Source organism: Sinocyclocheilus anshuiensis, unplaced genomic scaffold (assembly GCF_001515605.1).
Source record: "Sinocyclocheilus anshuiensis isolate Anshui unplaced genomic scaffold, SAMN03320099.WGS_v1.1 scaffold213, whole genome shotgun sequence".
Lineage (NCBI taxonomy): Eukaryota > Metazoa > Chordata > Actinopteri > Cypriniformes > Cyprinidae > Sinocyclocheilus > Sinocyclocheilus anshuiensis.
In genome coordinates, this window is record NW_015540860.1 from 440,143 (window position 1) to 461,709 (window position 21,567).

At 36.2% G+C, this 21,567-nt stretch overlaps 1 protein-coding gene across 3 annotated transcripts in view; it reads right to left on the reverse strand.

The window, feature by feature from the left end:
• Nucleotides 1-4,326: 4,326 nt before the first annotated feature.
• The window catches only part of LOC107687962 (calsenilin-like), a 55,459-nt gene continuing 38,218 nt past the window's right edge, over nt 4,327-21,567 (reverse strand). The window contains exons 1-9 of one of the 3 annotated variants that reach the window (XM_016485469.1): nt 10,226-10,396; nt 9,109-9,111; nt 8,482-8,606; nt 7,731-7,800; nt 7,536-7,606; nt 7,344-7,451; nt 6,982-7,086; nt 6,830-6,892; nt 4,327-5,803 (exon numbers count right to left, since the gene is read on the reverse strand). In XM_016485469.1, coding sequence (XP_016340955.1) covers nt 5,756-5,803; nt 6,830-6,892; nt 6,982-7,086; nt 7,344-7,451; nt 7,536-7,606; nt 7,731-7,800; nt 8,482-8,606; nt 9,109-9,111; nt 10,226-10,337 — 705 coding nt within the window. In that variant the 5' untranslated portion in view covers nt 10,338-10,396 and the 3' untranslated portion in view covers nt 4,327-5,755. Of the gene's footprint in view, nt 5,804-6,829; nt 6,893-6,981; nt 7,087-7,343; nt 7,452-7,535; nt 7,607-7,730; nt 7,801-8,481; nt 8,607-9,108; nt 9,112-10,225; nt 10,397-21,567 lie in introns of those variants that run through there. The other 2 variants (XM_016485467.1, XM_016485468.1) reach the window with 2 other exon arrangements.

Consider the following 21,567-nt stretch of genomic DNA (forward strand, 5'->3'; position numbering starts at 1 on the left):
TATCTTCAATAGGGCGTCACACATACGCAAAGGTAATTAGAGATATCTCTAATTCAGTTTCGACTAGTCACAATTATATTTTAAGATATCTGAATTGTACCTGCTCCTAGTCGAATGTGGTGTTGTGTGACGTGAGACTAAATTTACTCAGCTCCTCCCAGAGTTCCTCCCCGACTAATGTTTAGTGCTAACTGCTAAGTGCTAACAACAGTGGTCTGCTTTTCTTGTCACTGAGAGAAAAGCTACTGGATGAAGTGCTTCAGGGGTTATTAAATAATATCTGGATGCAGCCATATGTGGTAAAAGGTCTCCAGCGTGCATGTATGTATAGCGCTGTGATTTTAATTGAATCATGTTGCAAAACGGACCAAATGCAGTGTAATGTTCAATAAAGGCAGAAAACCTCAAACTGCTCGTCTGAATTTATTTATTATACATTTAGATATAATGAAGAACAATGTAATTATACAATAAAAACATGAAAAATAGTACAAATAAATGCATGACGGACAAGATTAGTCACATTATTAATTCCAGATAGCTACATTGAAATTCTTCCTAGTCACAAAGCTAAATGCAGATATCTCTAAAGAAAGATCTTCCTAGTTAAAAATCTGATTGAGACAGCAAGGGGTATTTAATGCTAAAACGGCTTGCCATAGGCTTTCCATACCTATCGCCTCACAGGACTCCCATTTCCTCCGACGTGCTGCTTTAACAGTAAAAATGGCGCCGCCAGTCTGTTTTTAATCTTTTTTTTTTTTTTAAAGCATTGAACAGACATATTTACAACAAACAATATGCAAATATACAAATGACCACCAAAAAGTTAGAGGTTGAGGAAAGAGACGGCAAATATATGTAAACATATTTAAATGAAATAAACACACCTTTAAAATAATTTTAAAATAAATAATAATATCTTAAATAAAAAGCTTTTTAGGCGCCCTCAGTGTCACTGAAGGCCATTCGTTGGGTTTCTCGGCGCCCCCTTCCGGTCTTCAGACGGTACTGCGCGTCATTACTTCATTGACCTACATTCAGTAACCGCTACTACATAATGACATGAAACAACCTTTAACTATAGCCTTGTTTTTCAATATCATCATTACCAAACATTATATTTGTATACAGGGAGGTCGCTGAGTTATTTTCCATCAGCAGAGGGCCATTGAAGACACAGAAGAAGCAGTGTTTGTTGTGGAAATGTTACATTTAGGGGTTTTGCTAAGCTTTCAATGAAGGGTTTAAGAGCGAGCAGAACACCACTGACTAGACAGATCACTGAACATTTGAACACAGGCTCCCAAATATGCACACAAAGGGAGTATGTGTTCTCTAAAAATATTTACAGTACCTTATGACTCTGTACTTCCCGCTAGTGGTGTGAATAGGTTATAAATAAAAATGTCCTTTTGCAAAAAGTCAACTTCTTGTGTATAGTGAAGTGAAGTGACGTGACGTGACATGTGGCCAAGTATGGTGACCCATACTTGGAATTAGTGCTCTGCATTTACCCATCCAAAGTGCACACACACAGCAGTGAACACACACAAACCGTGAACACACACCCAGAGCAGTGGGCAGCCCCTGCTGCGGCACCCGGGGAGCAGTTGGGGGTTCGGTGCCTTGCTCAAGGGCACCTCAGTCGTGGTATTGAAGGTGGGAGAGAGCGCTGTACATTCACTCCCCCCACCTACAATCCCTGCCGGTACGAGACTCGAACCCACAACCTTTGGGTTATGAGCCCGACTCTCTAACCATTAGGCCACGACTTGACATATATGGCATTTCCCTAATTTTCTTTACTCACTTGTAAGATCTTTTCTCAGGTTTAATAACTGGAATGCTTGAATTACAAACATAATTGGAGTAGGATTTAACATTAATGACTGCGTGTCAACTGGTAAGCCTAAAATAAGTGTTTTGCGGAAGAAAGAGTGGGTTTACCCATGTTTAGTAGGCCTACACAATATTTAATGCAAGCTGTGTGATCATTGCTTATATGTTTGACAGTTTTTTTTAAACCACCGGGGCCCGTGTATAAATACATTTATAGTAAATAAGATATTAGTTAAAAAATTATTTAATTTAGTTATTTCAGTTTATTTTGTATAACAGTTCTTTCTGGTCCTCGAATCTGATTGGCAAAGAGGAGTGCAATATTCTAGTGATAACAGAACGCCAACCGTTCCAACGTTTAGGCTATATCACTCTGCTTGCGGTATTTCTCACATGACCGATGCCCAAATCCACTATAATTTTATAAATAATACTGTTTTTGTGCCATAGTATGTTGTTTTATTTAGGTGAGAATGTACTTAGACTTCAAATATGCAATTTATTAATAAAGATAACGTCTATTTGAACATTAGCTTTTGACTTTTTGTGAGTTCCAGCGCATCAGCAGCTGTTTAGCACACATGAACCTGCCAAGAGCAGCCTTACCTCGGTCAGATCTTCACACAAGTAGCAGTGCAATATGGCTGTATATCAGCATGGTTGTGCTTCAGACACGAGACACTTAAAAATAACTCTTAAAACTACACTCTGTATTTGCTCATTTAAACAATTGTTTTCTGTATATTTACTGACTGTACATTTTATATGAAATACACAGCATTTCTACATTGTCTACATTTCTACCTTAAAATCGAAATGATTTTCTCGATTAAATATTCCCCCTATTTTTTTTTAAACAAATTCATCATACATTCACATGATGACACAGGACAACACAACATACGTCGATTGCATCTTCCATAATTTAATATCTGCACTTAAACTATAAGTGGCATGAATCAATAAATGTATTTCTGGTCAGAAACGCACACAGGAAGTGATGTCACTCCTGGAAATAGAAGCAGGTGAGAGGCAGACCTGAACAGATTGGAGAAATAATCCTAGTTAGCTGTAGTGCTTTCATAATACATGAACAAGTACTAGACAGTGTTGACTTCTCTTCTTCCTGCTTATTTAAGAGCTCATGTCCTGAATCATTAGCTAATCTATGGTGCTAATTGAGGGATGTAGGTTAGTGGGTCTATCGGCCTCACTCAGATTTTACATGGGTTAATACTTTGTTCTTTTACCTGACATTTCAGGGAATCACACAGAAGCTGTGATAAGATAGAAATCAGAGATGGAAGATGTTATGGGAAATGTGAAGATGAACCACAACCAATAGAAATGATACATGAGAGTAAGGTGAAGAGTACAGAGATTAGAAAAGATTAAATTCCCTAGTCAGACACCCAAAGCAAACAAAATGGAGACATGTCTCCAGCATGAACCAGATCACACACAGACTTCCATAAACATAGCAAATGGGGATAAGCATTTCTGCAAGGACATGATATTCTATGTAAACACATTCACAGTCATACCCACAGATATTTAGTTTCAGATCACTGTGTTAAGGTGCAAATTGTTTTCCCTTTTCCTGTTTGCTTGGGTGCAGTTTGTATTTTTGTCATACATGGGATTTAATTGTCTTATAATAACTGGCACCTTTCTGATCTCGATTCACACACACACACACACACGTCTGGTTTGCTATCCTCGTGGGGACTCTCCATAGGCGTAATGGTTTTTCTACTGTACAGACCGTATATTCTATTGCCCTACACCAACCCTACACCTAAACCTACCCCTCACAGGAAACTTTGTGCATTTTTAGATTTTCAAAAAACTTCATTCGGTGTGATTTATTAGCTTGTTTACCCGTGGGGACCTCAATTTAGGTCCCCACTGTGACACAAGTCCCCATGAGTCTGTGTGTATTCAGGTTTAAGTCCCCACCAGAATAGAAAAACAGGTACACACACACACACACACACACACACACACTTTAAGAGTGGCCTGTTTCAAGCAAAGCACTTACTGTCAATCAGTGGCTCTCAAACTTCCAGCACAATATTCGAAGATCTTTTATTTTTTTAAATAAAATTTTAGATTATTTTAAAATATTCATTATTCATTTAATATTATAATTTCAGTAATATCAGTAATACTAACAATTTATTATGTTAAATACTTTTAAGCAGTGTTAGTTTAATATAACTGATATAGAATTTTAGTTTTTGCTAATATTTTAAATTCAATTTTATTTTTATGTTTTTTGGTTTCATTCTAAATTTAAAAAATGATTACTTTGCTCCAGTCCTCTGGTTGAGAACCACTGAAAAGTAATGCATTACTTTACCAGTTACTTAGAAAATTATTCTGTTTACATTACAGAAATGTGTTTGTAATGCGTTACCCCCAACACTGATAAAAACCATAACATTAACAGAAACACACTGGTTTTGATCAAGAGTAGTGCATCTTTTATTCATTGGATCTACATTAAACTGCTCCAACCAAATAAACAAAGAATAAATAAATAAGAGCTTTTAGGTATAATTTAGGTGTTGCTACTGAAAGTGAACTGAAAACTGACTTTTAAGTACCTTTGAATCTTTAACTTCACCTTCATCATAGTATTTGTTCCTTCATAGATGAGCAATAGTTTCCCACCATCCCCAAATAAAAGGGGATTGTTGCATAAGAGCAAAATATATATCCATATTCCTGATAATACAACTGTCATATAACAAGGAGATTCCCAAGGTTGCCCATTGTGTACTGTACTTAATGAAATAATATGTAACCTTTACAAACCATGTGGGCGAAAGCAAAAAATAAAGATAAACAAGCCTCTCGTACAGTATATATCTCAGTCTGTTTCAAATATATATATATATATATAGAGAGAGAGCAAAATCCAAATGATTTCTTTTTTTAAATGAGCATAATAATAAATAACCAGGACATGTCCGTTCATGCCCGAACCCTGCATTCCATTAGACGCCGCCTGACAAATAAATACATTCCTGAAAATAAAACACATACTTCTATACTTCTAAAATGCCTACACTGTAAATATAACTTTTAATATACCCCATTGCTGTGCAAGAATCAAATGTGACCAAACAAATCATCCTGGCCCCACTGATATGTGCAATATAGAACTTATAAACACTGGTACACTATGTAACTTCACGCATACAGTTGCTTTAGTTTGCTTACAGTCTTCTGTGGGACCTACTGGCTTACAAGGAAGAAAATGTACAACTTTGTCAGTCTCCATGCAAGAAAATCACAAATATCTCACATATTTGGACAGGCATGCTTCAGGTTGGTTTTCAACATTAATCTTGTTCTTTTGGTGAGTATTACATGGTGTGCTTCAAATCGTCATTGGTGCTAGACGCTCCTTTGGGTCCCTTGAAATCCATAGTTACTGTACTCTCCTTCAAACTATGGTATCTGGAAGGTTGAGATTGAGTCTTGTAACGTCCCTCATTCGTAAGGCAGAAGAAAGCAGTCCAGAGCGGTGATGGTTTTTATATGGACGTCAGAGAGCCCATGGGAATCCATCAACCAGTGCTACAAAACGTGGCTATGCTACGTCATTTGTTCATTCGGATCAGAAAGTTCCACCACACGGTTGCCGGTATTTAGCAACTGGAAGGATCCCGGCCGTCCAGGCTTTTCTTTTTAAAAGTAGTCCTGCTGTGAAGTACAAATTGTGATGCCATACTGTAGGCTATGTGTTGGTCTATACGATTTTACAGAGTGCAGCAGGCATGGGAGTAGTGCTACAGGACAAGACAGAGAGTGACTGCTGTGCTAGTTTGGTATATAGACATGTGGAGAGAACTGGATTGGGACATTGAGGGCTGTTTTAGCTTTAGATCACTCCACTCCTGTCCTAAATCACATTTTCAAAGAGCTGCATGGAGTTCATGATGTTTTCGTCCTGGAAAGCAGAAGAGGAATCAGTTAGGACCGTTTGAAATAGTCGGCATCAACCTTAAAGGGACAGTTTGCTTTCGCATAGTTATCAAATCTCATTCACGGTCATGTTCAGTTCAAATATGGTATGAAAAAGTCAAATCTTGTTTTATGAACCATACACAAATTTTCACATTTGAACTGAATGTTTATGTAATTTTTTAAATAAATGATTTACATAGATTTAAAAAAGAATGATTTTAAGAACATGACTGTGATAATTTATGTAAAAATGGTTTTATGAACTATTAATATTCACATTTGAAATTATTGCAATAAATTATGGGATTACAAACTATTTACATTTATTTTTGCATTAAATACAATGTGATTATTTAAAAATGGCTATACATTTTACGTACATTTTTTATTAAAGAGTGCAAAAATTTATATATGAAAATATAAGTAATTGGAAAAAGTAATTTCCATAAATTTTTACATTGGACTGAATTTGATCATGTACATAACGATGGATTTATTTCTATTTATGTAATTTGGACATTCAATTAAATGTGATAATTTCCATAAAAATGGTTTCACAAACTATTTGTACATTTTTGCACTGAATTAAATGTAATGATTTACAGAAGAATGATTTTAAGAACAGTTCATGTAAATGTTTGCATTGTAAGTAATAATTTATGTAACTATGTTTTTTTTTTTTGTTACAAACTATTAACTTTTTTATTTAATTAAATGTGATAAATAACAAAATAGTTATATAATGTATTTAAGACTGCATTAAACAGAAGGTGATACATATGCATTTTATGAGTAATTCTTGTAAATTTTCACATTAAAAGTGATCAACATTTTATTTGTTTTTTAACTATTTATGCAATTTTCACATGGAATATGATAATTTAAAGAATGTTTCTTACAAATAATACATATACATTTTTACATTGAATTGAATGCAATAATTTATTCAAGAATGTTTTTTCAAACCATTTACACCGACATTTGTGAGTAAACACTAATTTCAACTTACTTTCTGACAGGTCTCAATAAACTCCTCAATAGTGACTACACCATCTCGATTTCTGTCCATTTTCTATAAGAAAATGTAGTAAGTGTAGAAGATCTTAATACTCTGGTATGATTGTTTTTGAGTCTTCATATAAATGTGCTTGTTACTGATACCTGGAAGAACTTTTCCACATGTTCAGATGGAGCTTCATCTCGCACACAGGGGTAAGTGTACCTGCCCATCATGTCGTAGATTGACTTCATGATTAACAGCATCTCCTACAACACACACACACGTCACTTATGACTATTTGAGTCTACATGACAAAAGCATCAGTGATGGAACCACTGGAGCATAAGAGCATAAAGATTTAGCAAGCACCTCTTTAGTGATGTATCCATCCTTGTTGATGTCATAAAGGTTGAAAGCCCAGTACACGCACACACACGCACACACACACACACACGAGTCTGCTTTACAAAAGAGTCAGTGAAGGAGCCTCTGGTGCATTAGAACATAAAGGTTTAACAAGAACCTCTTTAGTGATGTATCCATCCTTGTTGATGTCATAAAGGTTGAAAGCCCAGTTCAGCTTTTCAGTGACAGATCCTCTCAACAACACAGACAGACCAATCACAAAGTCCTGTCACAGAGAGCAGAGAGTAGACAATGAAGACATTGAAAAAATGAGGGTGATAAAAAAAGCTTTGATTAAGGATATTCTCACCTCAAAACGAATTGAGCCGTTTCTATCAAGATCAAATGCATTAAACAAGAAGTGGGCGTATGTGGTGGCATCTGAGGAAATAACAACAAATAGACCAGTAAGAACAACAGACTAATTAGTCCAATTAGTCCCAAATCACAATTCATGCAAAACCAATGAACACATTTACTGATTTAGTGAAAAACGTGTATTTACCCCCTTGGGGAAAGAATTGAGAGTAGATGGTCTTGAAAGTTTCCTCATCAACCAAACCACTTGGGCACTCCTTAAATGGAAAGAGAGGCACATCTAATTAAACATTTAATTAAACAGATAATGGACTAATTCTCACTGTGCCACACCGGCAGCTCGTGAAGGTTTTAAATAAGTGCAATGTGCTCATTTTCTGTCCTATATAGTACACATCTGCTGATACAAACAGAAAGAACAACATTTTCAACCCCAAAGCTCTGTATAGTATAGTAACTGTATAGTATAATAATTAAAATACTACTACTGTTTGCAATTGGGTTGAGTTTTCACCTGGTGGACAATAAAATGGTTGAAAAAAGAGACTTATGTTAAGTGAGTCATATCAAGGGACCAGAATATCATAGAGAATTGGACGCTTTTGAGCTGATGGATCAGTAAGAAACCATCTAGCAGCCATCCAGAATACTCTGGAAACGGTGTAGGTGAGTTTAATGGTTAAATGTAAAAAAAAATGAAGTAAAAAAATCTATCTTTTTGCAGTTCTGTTTGAAGTTAAATTTCAAATTTAATGCTCAGCATAAAACTTTTTTTCATATCATTCATTTCTTTCTTTTAAAACTGTAGCAAAAATACCAAATTCTTACTCTGCAACATACAGTCCCGATATTTGACCCACCACAAAAAAGAAAACAACTGAGCACAAACATTAACTCAACTTTAATCCTTATTTGTCCCGTCTTCAACAGATACTCACGTTTTTGAAGCCCCTATAAAGGGACTGCAGCTCCTTCTTGGTGAATTTGGTCTGAGCCTGCAGCTGCTCCAGACCCTCGGGCTGATGTCGCACCGTGGACAGCTCGAGGTCACTGTCACTGCTGTCTATGGGAGAGAAAGAGCAAAAAAAGAGAGAGGAAGAGGGGGAAAGCAGAGAGATAGAGGGGGAAGGGGTCGGGAAGGGGGTGAGTTGATGGGATGCAGGACGGGATGGGGTGAGAGAGCATTTCAAAGAGGGAGACAGCGGTTGCGAGGAGAGAAAGAGGAAGAAAAAGGGGAGTAAAAGTAAAAGAGTTAGCATAAAAGTCAAAGATGTGCATGAAGAGGAAAGAGAAAGAAATGGAGGTTTGATAGACAGGGTGGCTCTTTCTTTTTCAGTGTGACTGACTGTTGGTGTCAATGTGAATGACTAATTTGAGGGTTTCCTTACTGTTAGGCTTCAGCAATTCTAATTGGTGGAATTCAGTATTTCTTCTAAACTCTGCTAGTGTTTGGATATGAGCTAGTATAGTCAATCACATAATGAAGAAAGCATCCCACAAAAAGAAAAGGAGATAGACCGAATAACAAAGAAAAGAGACTAAACTAGACAGGTGCTTACACTCACCGTCTTTACAAAAACAGATGAAGTGAGATAGGGAGGAACGAGAAGGACAGAAAGGGTCAGAGAGAGTGAAAGGAGAAAAAAAAGAGAGAAACGGTCAAGTCAAAAAAGCCACAAAAAATAGAGCAATCACTAAAAAAAAAAAGAAAAAAAAAAGGTGGACGGAGGAAGAGAAACTATATCAAATAATCAGTGTTGTTATTGTTAACTAAAACTATTTACTACTTCAGTTAATCATGTTAATTGAAATAAAGCTGAAATAATATAAAATATAAATATTAGATGAAAAACTTCTTTGGCAACTAACAGAAATAAACTAAATTTAAGTAGAAGTACTAAAATTATTAAAACTATATATATATATATATATATATATATATGACAAAAGCACAAAACAAAATGACAAAAAATTTAAATGGAAAATATTAAAATAATTGAAAATATTCATAAATACTATAATAGTTTATAAAAAATGTAAAAGAAGAGCAAATAACCCTGTGAAGCTTTAGGGAACAAAAGTTACCTATTTCTAAACAGACATTGAAAGCTTAAAGAACTGGAAAATCCCTCAAAAATGGAAATAAAAAGGAATTTTCCAGGTTAAACACAGTCCATCTGGAATGCTGTTGGTTGCTACACATGGAAAAATAACAAACAACTAAACAAAACTTGTTTTCCAGTAAAGAAAAGGAAATAGCTAAACATCCTCAATACAACAAAATTGTATTTAAGAAGCAAAAACTGTATATGACAATAAGACAATATTTGTATAGTATTAATAAGAAATTAAATTACAATTAAATTTCATTAAACCATTAACTTTTGAACTTCAATCTAACAAACATTAGTGAGTTTTATGCTTATAACATGAACAAAATATTTTTATTGGAAAAAAATCAACTAAATTCATCATAAATTCTCTGAATATTATATGCAAATTTGTCTCTCAAACAAATGTATTTTATTTTAAGGAAGATTAAGATATTTGGACTGAAATGCCACGGATGCTGTCAAAAAAAGCTTGTACAGTGTTAAGGTCATGTAAATATAAGACAAGTAGGCTATAACATCTAAGCAACCCCTGGAATGATGTTTGCTAGTTTCTCTCTCTTTCTCTCACCTGTCTCAGTTATGTCTATGAGTCCAAGCAGATGCATGAGTTTGAGAAACATGATGACAAGGCAGACGATGCCCACGGTCTGTAACCCCTCTGTCTCCCATCTCACACTCATCCTGACACTCTGTCCCTCAACACGTCTTGTTCTTCCAGCTCAGTCCAGATTTACACTGTTAATTCCACAAGCTTCATAAATGAAACATAAGTATCCTAGAAAGCCGATAACGTAATTGAGGTAGAAAGATGGGCAGATGTCCTGTTTCGAGAAACATCTGTTACACTTTTCGAAAAACTCCCAAAAAACATCTTATGTTGATGTCATCTTGTCTTAGCCTTGTGTCCAAAATGACTTTGGAGTCCAGATATACGCTGGTAACTCTCCTCTCTCATTCCTCTATTCTTCTCACATCTATTTAAAAGTTCACTCTGACACAATTTTCAAAGGGAATTGAGAAAACTCCCACTCAGGAGACAAGGTTGTCCCAATTAGATTTAGACACAACCCCAACATGAATTTTGAACTTTGACATGATGATAAAAAACAGACACCTTGTCAAGTCACCGAGTCAACGCAGCAAATCATTACGTTTTGTAGTACATACATTTTGGTCCTCAGGAATGCAGTTCATAAGAAGCTTCCCTGACAAAAGTAAAACGTTTTTATGCCTTTGATTGGTCTGGAATGGACATTTAATGTTTGAAGTTGTTGGAACAGATGCACAATCACAAGGTGCCCTAAATCCTGCTTCCCTTGTCTTGTGAACCAGTTTCCCACGACTAATTGTTCTCTCTGTATTTCAGCCTTTGTGATATGACAGTGATCTACAGAGACTGTTCTTCATTTATCCTCTTACTGGCAGCATTGTTATTCAGTGCTCTCTTGCGAAGAATGATCCTTTAGATTTTGTCATGCACAACAGATTTATGACAGCCAAAAACCATTAGCACCGAAGAATTTAAGAGTTTTCAAAGGGGATTGATCCTAACGATGCTAACAAAAGTACGACTGATGTCTACAGGTTACATAAACAGTACAAATGTATTTTACAGGCCAAAGTTCAATAAATCTTTAGTATTAGAGTGCAAATATGATCCAAATGGGTCTTGAACTTGGCCCTTGAAGTGGCAATAAGTATGAAAATTAAAAAACAAAAAACTAATTCACAAATTAAAATGATTTCAAAATTAAATTAAATTTTACAAAATAATGCATTTTTAATAATGAATTGATATACACTACTGTTCAAAAGGTTGGGGTCTATAGGATTTTTTAAAATAGTTTTGAAAGAAGTCTTTTATGTTCACCAAGGCTGCATCTATTTGATCAAAAATACAGTAGAAATAGCAATATTGTGAAATTTTACTCTAATTTAAAATAGCTGTTTTCTGTTTGAATATATTTTAAAATAGAATTTATTTCTGTGATGCAAAGCTGAATTTTCAGCATCATTACTCCAGTCTTCAGTGTCACATGATCCTTCAGAAATCATTCTAATATGATGATTTGCTGCTCAAGTAAAATGTTATTATTATCAATGAAAACAGTTGTGCTGCTTAATATTTTTGTGTAAACGGTGACAACATTTATTTTTTTATGATTTAATTAATTTTTCTTTTTGATTCTTTAATTAATAGAAAGTTCAAAGGGAGCATTTATTTGAAATAGATATCATATATAACATCACAAATGTCTTTACTGTCATTTTTGACCAATTTATTGCAAGTTTGCTTAATAGAAGTATTAATTTCTTGCAAAAAAACAACAACTTTTGAATAATAAATATTCCTTTTATGATGAAGCAAGAGACAATGCTGCAATTTGTGATCCCTAAAATCCCACTGGCTGTGAACAGAGAAATGCTTTTTTAGAACCAGAATGTCTAATCATGCTAACCAGCCAAAACTTCACCCATTGGTTCCTCGCCTGAGCCCCATCACCCAGGTTTGAGATCATAAAGAAACATCGCCCTCTGGTGGCTGATGCTTCACGTCTGCGATGCACCACAGTAGACAATTTCCATTATACTATGAGCACAAACATGCAAGTTGAACAAAATAATAGCTGACAGATCAAATGCCTCTCATGCAACAGAGCTGGCACATATTGATCATTACGCACACTTCCCTTCAAAATTAAACTTCAGCGTCTCTGATTATGTATTAGATTCACACAAGCAGAAGCCCAAAATAAACTTCACCCTCCTGAAACACGGCTCTCAGGAATAAACAGAGATGTAGTAAGTGATGCCACTGAGCTAAAAATAGTCCCCTGCTGATCCGCTGGGTGGTCCGGCTCACGGGCCAATACTGGAAGAAGATTTACGTATAGATGACAGGAGGCACTCGGACCCTTCCAGATGATCAAGTGTTTATTTGCATAACTGGCGGTTATAAAAGCTGATGTGTTATGTCTATACTGTTAGCACCTATACCGTATATCCTTGCTGAAAAAAACTGCGTAAACCAACCTTAAAACTGCTGGTCTTAGGTGGTTTTATCTGGTCTACCCTGATTTCCCAGTCTGACAGCTGACAAGTAGTCAAAGCATCATAAAAATACACAAACCAGGCCAGCCAAATATGGTTTACACTGCAAAAAATGATTTTCTTAGTATTTTTGTCTTGGTTTGTAGTATAAATATCTAAAAATTCTTGAATCAAGATGCATTTATTTTAAAAGTAAAATGACTTAAGATGTTATGTCTTGTTTTCTGAAAAACAAAAACAAAATTTTGTTAGTTTTTGCTTAAAACAAGCAAAAGTATCTGCCAATGGGGCAAGAAAAATAGCCTTTGAATTAAGATTATTTTTCTTACCCCATTGGCAGAATTTTTTTTTGCTTTTTAAGCAAAAACTAACAAAATTTTGATAATGCTTTGTAGAAAACAATACTTAATACCTTAAGCCGTTTAAGTAAAACGACTTGATTCATATTAGATATCTATACTAGAAAACAAGACAAAGATTCTAATAACAATAAGTAAGAAAATCATTTTTTTTGCAGTGTAGAGAAAACCTAAGAGCAGCTTAGGCCACTCAAAGTGATTAAAATAATTATTGCAAAAATATGCATGACTCTATGAAGTTTTATTTTTATCAGGATATTGATAAGACTGCATTGTTCATGACTTTAATCAAAAGTGCAGCTCAAAGCACCTTTCAATAATGCCATTCTTTTCACTTGTAATACTTTTAATGAAGAAAATAACTGATCGTTTTAGATTGATTCTCATTAATAACAATGACCAATCACCTCTGTTCCTGAAAGTCAAACAGAAGAGACACTAATGTCGAGAGCATTTAAGGAAAACCGAACAAAAATACAACCAGATTAATCAAGCAAGAATATGAATGTACAAAACAGCACACAGATGCCAAGTATTCCACATCGTTGCAGGCCAATTGTCACATGACTCTTAATGTCTTGATAGTAAGTAATTTGAGACAACAAAGATGCGACACGACACAGGGCACGTCCACCAGACCGCAGACGAAGTGTGGAGAAAATAAAAATATCTCCAATCTCAAGTTTGTGACTCCAGAGGAAGTGCGTCTATATGAAGGTGCTGACTCTGATCTGTACTTTCAGAAATGATTGGCGGATATGATCTTGTGATGAAGTGAGGGGTAAGAGGGAAATGGACAGTGCCCTTCAGGACCCAGTACAGAGACCAGCGGACCCATTTTTAGGTAGCCGTAAAGAAAGCCTGTTCAATACAGCATACATAATGAATGAAGGGTAATGCTAGACTGGGTTTTTTATTCAGAGAGAAAGTGAGTGTGTGTGTGTGTGTGTATGTGTGTGTGTGTGTGTGTGTGTGAGAAAGAGAGAGAGAGAATGCAGTATTTCTGACACCAATATAACGTTCTCAATAAGTTACTTGTCTTTAAGTATGAGGAAAATAAAAATCTGGATGCGCTGTTTGTTCAAAACAAATCACATACTAGCACACCATAAACCTAAACAATAAAAAAAATGTCCTATAACATTAATAACAGACACACCCACACAGGTATAATCAGCTATTTAGGTAGTTATGCAGTAAGTCCATTAACTTTTTTTTTTTAAATCAACTGATTTTAATCACCTTTTTTAGTGTAACATTTAGTTCAGATTTTGCATTTAATCTCCTAATTAATAAGGTGATAAAAGCAGCAATCATAATAATTATGACAAAATGCTGTAGCTAATACTTTTAGATGGAGTATATCATGTCAGCTTAATTTCATATCAGATGGAATATAGCATGTTAAATTTATTTCACTTCTATTTAATGTAAACTGCTCATTTAAATTAGGACATACAAATAGCCTTCAATTGGTTTATAATAAAAACAATAAGCTAATTAAAATGTATAATTGGCAAATAATATATAAACAAATTATGATTACTCCTTTTTAGAATTAATAGAAATATATCATTTACTCTATTTATGATTTATTTTTTTACTTTTAAGATCATCCCCAAAAGGAGGTTGTGCCAGATTTAAAATTTCGAAGGACAATTTTGGCCCACAGTATCCCATTGCTGCAGTCCCACGGTAACACCTGGTGTGAGATGTATATGTTGCATTTACGTCTGTGTACAGTACAGCAAACATTGCGATAAACGCTTCATACTTTCTCCCACCAATGACCTTCAAAACTCACAAGCATCTAAAACTCAACAGGAACAGTGTATTACTGCCTTCAAAAGTATTGTTAAAGCGCAATACCTTTCCTTCACCTGAACACAAACATCACAACATTACTAGAGAAGAATCATCAGATTTGTTATCCCTATCTTGAAGATGTACCCGACGCAACCCCGGCCCCACAGGCCCCATTGGTCAAGCATATCACCATGACAACAAAGGGGAGGACCTCAGTTCTAGAATGCTCCTTACCTTCAAACGACATGGGCTCCAGAATGCCGAACTGTTTGAGAACAGCCACGAACAGAATGATCACCACTCCGATGGCAAACAGCTCCATTCCCTGAATACCCATGACTGCGGTGATTTACGGCTCTTGGCACGAGAACTTCTAGAACTACTGGAAGTATTAATCTGCTAGTGTGTGTACTAACACGGGACAAAGCCAACTGGCTGATATAGCATGGCGCCAGATGCAGGGTGTCTCAAAAAAAAAAAGATTCATTTCATTAGCTCCTTTAGAAGAATATTTAAAAGGAAAATCAGGGGATATTTTTGGCAGAACGTCAAGCTAGCAGTGTGCATGGGAAAAAGAGTCTGGTCTAGTTATACTCATTTTGGAGATGAGAAGAGAAGTCAGTGTTTCCATGTTAGGTCATTCTTCTTGAAAGCCCCATCGCATAAATAAAGAGCTGGATTGCAGTTCTTGTACACAGTCTAGATGTGTAAAAGCCATCCTGGGCCACAAATGTTATTTGCAAGTGTCAACAACAGACAAGAGCATTTCAAACTCTGCTGTGAAGAAGTGCTGCGGTGACGCTGCGATATTCAAGATTGCTGATCCAAAGGTGTACGTTTTTCGGTGTGAGACAGGAGGCACAAGAGAAGGGAAATTCATTCAGTGCATCCAAATGTGGAATTGCGACTTGGAAGCAACCGACACACTGCGCAGATTTTGCTGTTAAAATGATCATATTTCATTTCAAGTCCTAAGTGGCTTTTAAATCCGGGTTCTGTTGATGTTGACACAGAAATGTGAGACTAATGGGCACCCTAGTGCCTCAAACTGGAATAATTTGTCCACGTATAAGTAATACTCAGTTATACGCAGGATCAACATCTGGCACTGCCTCGGTCACTGCGACAACCACTGAGGTGGCATCTCGAATCCTGCTCCAAAGCGGTCGGAGGCCTCCAGGTTGGTGCAAATCTGCGAAGAAGCTACAAGGTACTTCCTGTGGCAGTGGCAAAAATACGTCAATCCTTTGCAGATCGGATGAATCCGTCTCGAAGTGGGCGCAGATCCCCTTGAAGTTCTCAAGTGTTGGCCCCCGTCAAACCTTTCAAACGGCTCATTAAGTTCTTGGGAGTGGTCCTGAAGAATGCGGTTTCTCGTCTCCTCCTTCTCAGGGGTTCTGCCGTCAGTCAAGCGCCCTCATCTTTTCCCTCGTCTGTTTCCTCAGAGTCAGCATCAAGTGCTTTTGTCTCTTCTTTCAACTTGTACAGTTCACGTTCTTCCTCCCTCCTTCCCTCCCTCCCTTGCTTCTCTTGCCCTTGTCCCGTAATAATCTGCAGTGGGCAGTTTATCTTCACCTCTCGGTCCATCCCACCCCTCCTTCCGTGTCTCTTCCTCTCTGCTCATCTATGACCACTCCATCCCTTCTTTTATCCATCGCTCACTTTCCAAGCCTCACTACCCCTGACTGCAAAGTCAGACCCTTGTGAGAACCGGTCCTTTTTCCCTGACCACAATCCCTCTCTCTCTCTTTTCCTTCCTTCCTTTCTGCCTGGGGACTTGGGGAAAAGTCACATTTCCAAACAGGGCAGAAGGCAGGAGGGAGAGACACTAGGGGGATCAGATTCCAGGGACGCCCTCCCCTACCGATTTCCCAGCGTCCATCCACCCACATATCTGTTCCATCTGAAGCACTTTCTTTCTCTTCTTCCTCATGAGTGAAGCAAGGCAAGGCCTCTGCGTGGACTGTACTGGGACAAACAGAGGAGATAACATTAGCTTACGGGTTTTCCTGTTTATAATTTAGCGAGAGGGGAAAGGAGAGAGCTATAATAGCTCAGTTAGATAAAGGAATCAATAAAGTCTTAATGGTAGCTTTAAGTCAACCAAACACAAGGTGAGATCAAACACTGTTTCTACTGCCAGCATCCGCTCATCTTCTCTCACACCACCACCCTCCTCCATGATAAATGGCAGAGATGAAAACAGGAACTGAAAAAAGAAATGTGATGCTACAATATTTGAAATGTAATGGTAATCTTTGGGAAAAATCTAAATTTTTGAAATGCCATCCTCAAATTATAAAGAATAATACACTTCAAGATGAAACACACCCTTCAGAAGATAAAAAAGTCATAAAAATCCTAAAGGAATGTAAATTAATTGCAAATGCTCTTTATATCCTAATTTGCACTAAGTAAATAAATTAATAAATCTAGTAAAAGGAATTTCACTAGAAGTAGAATCCAGGTAGATTCTTATTTGATCCATTGTTATTTTTGTAGAAGTTCCAAATTGTAATAGAAACTTACAACAATAACCTGAATGAATGAAACAGCACAGCTCTACTGGATTCTCATTTGATCCATTTTCGATCTTTGGTTTGTTATGATTAGATTATGATAGAAATCACGCAAATAATTCAAATTTCGATCACAATTGGGAAACAATGATCACAATACAATAAAAAGCAGTAAAATAAAAGATAAAAAGATTAGAAAAGACAGATACATTCATTTAGAATTTCATTTTATCTAGTAGAACAAAATTCCTATCATAATTGGGAAACAATAATCTGAAGAAAAATGGTCCAGTAGAAACCTATTGAATTATATTTGACCCATTTTGATCTTTGGATTGGTTGCAAATAAAGATAGAAATTGCATTCAGATTTTCTGATAAGAGGTCAAGCACATAAAAATAAAAAACATACATTTACAGTGGGTACGGAAAGTATTCAGACCCCCTTAAATTTTTCACTCTTTGTTATATTGCAGCCATTTGCTAAAATCATTTAAGTTAATTTTTTTTCCTCATTTTTTCCATTATTATGATGGCTGTAATGCCTCGATTTCACCATTATAATGCATGCTCTGACTGAGCTGCTGTATTTATGGCTGGCGTCAGTGCTTGTTGTGTATAGGAATTAATGTTGAGCTTTTAGGAGGATGGGGCAGGTTCCAGTAATGCCATTAGAAGATGAACACTTCTTAATAGGAGCTCAAGCATGAAGCTTTTGCTGACAAGACACTATGGCCTAACATAACTCACTGAACCTGAACACGGGCTTCAGAAAAACAATGGTACAATATGAAAGCTTGGCATAGATCCTTGGAAAAGAGCATACAGTGGGTACGGAAAGTATTCAGACCCCCTTAAATTTTTCACTCTTTGTTATATTGCAGCTCAAATGAAGGTGTAGAACCATCTCAAGGATGATCAGAAGAAATGGACAGCACCTGAGTTAAATATATGAGTGTCACAGCAAAGGGTCTGAATACTTAGGACCATGTGATATTTCAGTTTTTCTTTTTTAATAAATCTGCAAAAATGTCAACAATTCTGTGTTTTTCTGTCAATATGGGGTGCTGTGTGTACATTAATGAGGAAAAAAAATTAACAAATGATTTTAGCAAATGGCTGCAATATAACAAAGAGTGAAAAATTTAAGGGGGTCTGAATACTTTCCGTACCCACTGTAGATATTCTTTTAAAATGTAATTTTAACAACGCCATCCTTATCTTTTCATTTTATGTGTTAAAACCAGGTGTTCTTCAGAATATTGATCCGATGCACTCACGATTACAAACGGCAAAATTTGGATGTGTCCATCAGTGCTGCAGTATTCATTTACAGCAAAATAGCAATACTATGGAGGAATAGTCTGGCAAGGCAATCCCTCAATGTATACAAACATAGCACTTCCCCTCTACATGTTCAGTAACTCTGCACAAACAGAAATGAAACCTGATATAAGGCAGCCGGTCCTCCATCTAATACATAAGCACTCTTGAGGCCAAACACGGCCCTGCTCTTTGAGTCCTCAGACCCGACAGAAGTGCTCTCTCTGTCTCTCCCTCTCTTTTAATGAGGTGTGATGGATCGACTTTTTAATGATAAAAACACCCTGGAATGTACTGACAACATAACTTTTATAACAACAACAAACAAAGTTAGGGGATCCGGGATGGCGTTCCATTGATCGGAGGAAATGACTAATTACTTCTGATTAGCCAAGGATTCATCCATTTTCCAGTGACGTTTATACGTAACTGAGAGTTAGCTTACACATCAAATAACCATCAATAATAGGCCCAGACGGAATCTATAGACATTTTTCTTTGTACTATACATTTTCTGTGCTGAGAATATTTGTATAAATACTAAACACCTTGTCCATTAAGTGTTTTGAAAACAATCAGTAAAATTTTGAATTGAATTCTAAAAGAGACAGGAAGCCAATGAAGAGAAGCTAAAATTGGAGTGATATGATCACGTTTTTTTGCACCAGTTAATAGTCTGGCCGCTGCATTCTGGACCATCTGCAAATGTGCTAGTGAAGACTGGGGAAGACCAAGGTATAAAGAATTACAGTAGTCCAACCGTGATGTGATAAATGCATGAATTACTTTTTCCAAGTCTTGAAAGGAAAGTGTCGATTTAAGTCTAGAAATGATTCTCAATTGATAGTAGCTGTTTGAGACAACTGAGCTAATTTGCTTTTCAAGACAAAGCTCAGAGTCAAAGATAACACCTAATTTTTTTTGCATGTGACTTAACATATGGAGTAAGATTGTCTAAGTAACAGGATATAGAGTTTCTGGTTTTGGAGGGACCAAAATAATCAACAGCTTGAAAGATCAAAGACAATTTTTAATATAACTCCGACTGGATTAGTCTGAAAGAAGAAAGTCATATGCACCTAGGATGGCTCTGGGGTGAGTAAAACAAAACCTAATTTTCATTTTTGGGGGAACTAGCCCTTTAAGACAATCCATGAGAAGCTGCAGAGAATGTCTAGATTTTAATAGAACGTACAGTTGAGAATCATCAGCATAGAAATGAAAAGAAATGTTATATTTCCTAATTATATTACCGAGTGGAAACATGTACAGATTAAAAAGTAATGGCCCCAGAATGGACCCTTGAGGAACCCCGCAAGGGAAAGAAGCCGATGATGATTTACAAATCTCTGCACTTCAGTCTCATTAGTAGCAGACATCAAAGAAAACCCAGAGTTATAGGTTAAATTATCAGTTAGAACGGGGTAGGCAAGTTCTGGTCCTAGAGAGCCGCAGTCCTGCAGAGTTCAGCACCTTTTGGGAAGGATCAATGTTTGTCATGTTTTTTGTTGGTAATAAAATACAGTGACTCGTGCACTATTAGTATTGGTGCAGTAACTTTACACTGTCATATTTCTATCTTACTGAGACTGGCTGCCATCCAAAAGTAGTCATGACAGTAGTTTTTGGACAAAACTAACTATCTATCTTTGTATCTATCTCTGTAGGTCTGATTCTTGTCTGAATTCAGTGAGGAGGAGTGCTCTTTATGTTTGGGGCGGGGTCTCTTTTTGCCCAAAAGTGAAAATACATTCTGAAGCTCTTATAGTAGTAAGGAGCTTTGCCAGCATTACTCAGATTTCCTAAGAAGTGAGTAGCCATTATTCTTGCTCAATAATTGATTGATTGGTTGATTTTTTTATTTATTTAAATATCTGCCAATGAAGCTGTAGTCCTAAAGTATGAAAAGCTACATGTACGCTTCTCTTTATCAATGGTTTGAATATGCTGATAGACTTGTATTGCAGACTTCCGTATAAGTGCATATATTGCAAATCGCAAAATATCTAGAGCATTTAACCCAAAGGATATCTCTTTAATGAACATTCCAAAATGCAAATTCTGTCATTTACTCACCCTCATTTTGTTCCAAATTATAGTGGTTTATATTGCGCAGAAAAAAAAACAGATTTTTTTACTCAAAAGAAGAAGGTCATAAAGGTTTGGAACAACATGAAGATTAATAATGATGAAAAAGTGCATTTTTGGGTGAATTATTCCTTTTTAGTGCTAACAATCAATTTGTTGTTGCCAAAACATGCTTGTTGATTATTTCTTTAAAAGCTCTGCATTTCATTTTTGTTTATCTTTTTTTTTTTTGCATATCTGCTGCCTTTCCATAAGTGGTTTGGGCCACAGATGCACCAGCATTTTACCTCTCATGGAACCAAACTTCATCTGCACCCATTTTGTTTGTAACACGTATGTTCATATTAACACATTCTCAGCTCAAAAAACTTCGCAGTCTTTCTGCAGTATTTTCAGAGCTACAGTCTTTAGAAATAACACTTGCATATGTTGACACACTGTGAGAAAACATACAGTGGGGTACAAAAGTCAGAGAACACTTGTATTTTGCATGTTTTGGTAATTTAACACTTTAAATTACAAATTACTGTCTGTTATAACAGTCTAAACTTATGAGTTGAATTTCAGAATTTCTTAAACTTTATTTGAAGTTTATTGACAAATCAGAGCTTCATGAACTCCACAAATTTGTGTGAAATCTGATGATTTGAGATAATCCAAAGAGAATTTTGAGCTTCAATGGAAATATTAAAAATCTGAGCATCTGTACAGAGTCAGATGATCAGCGTCACAAATGTTCTTGACATAGAAATAGTGCAGAATCGG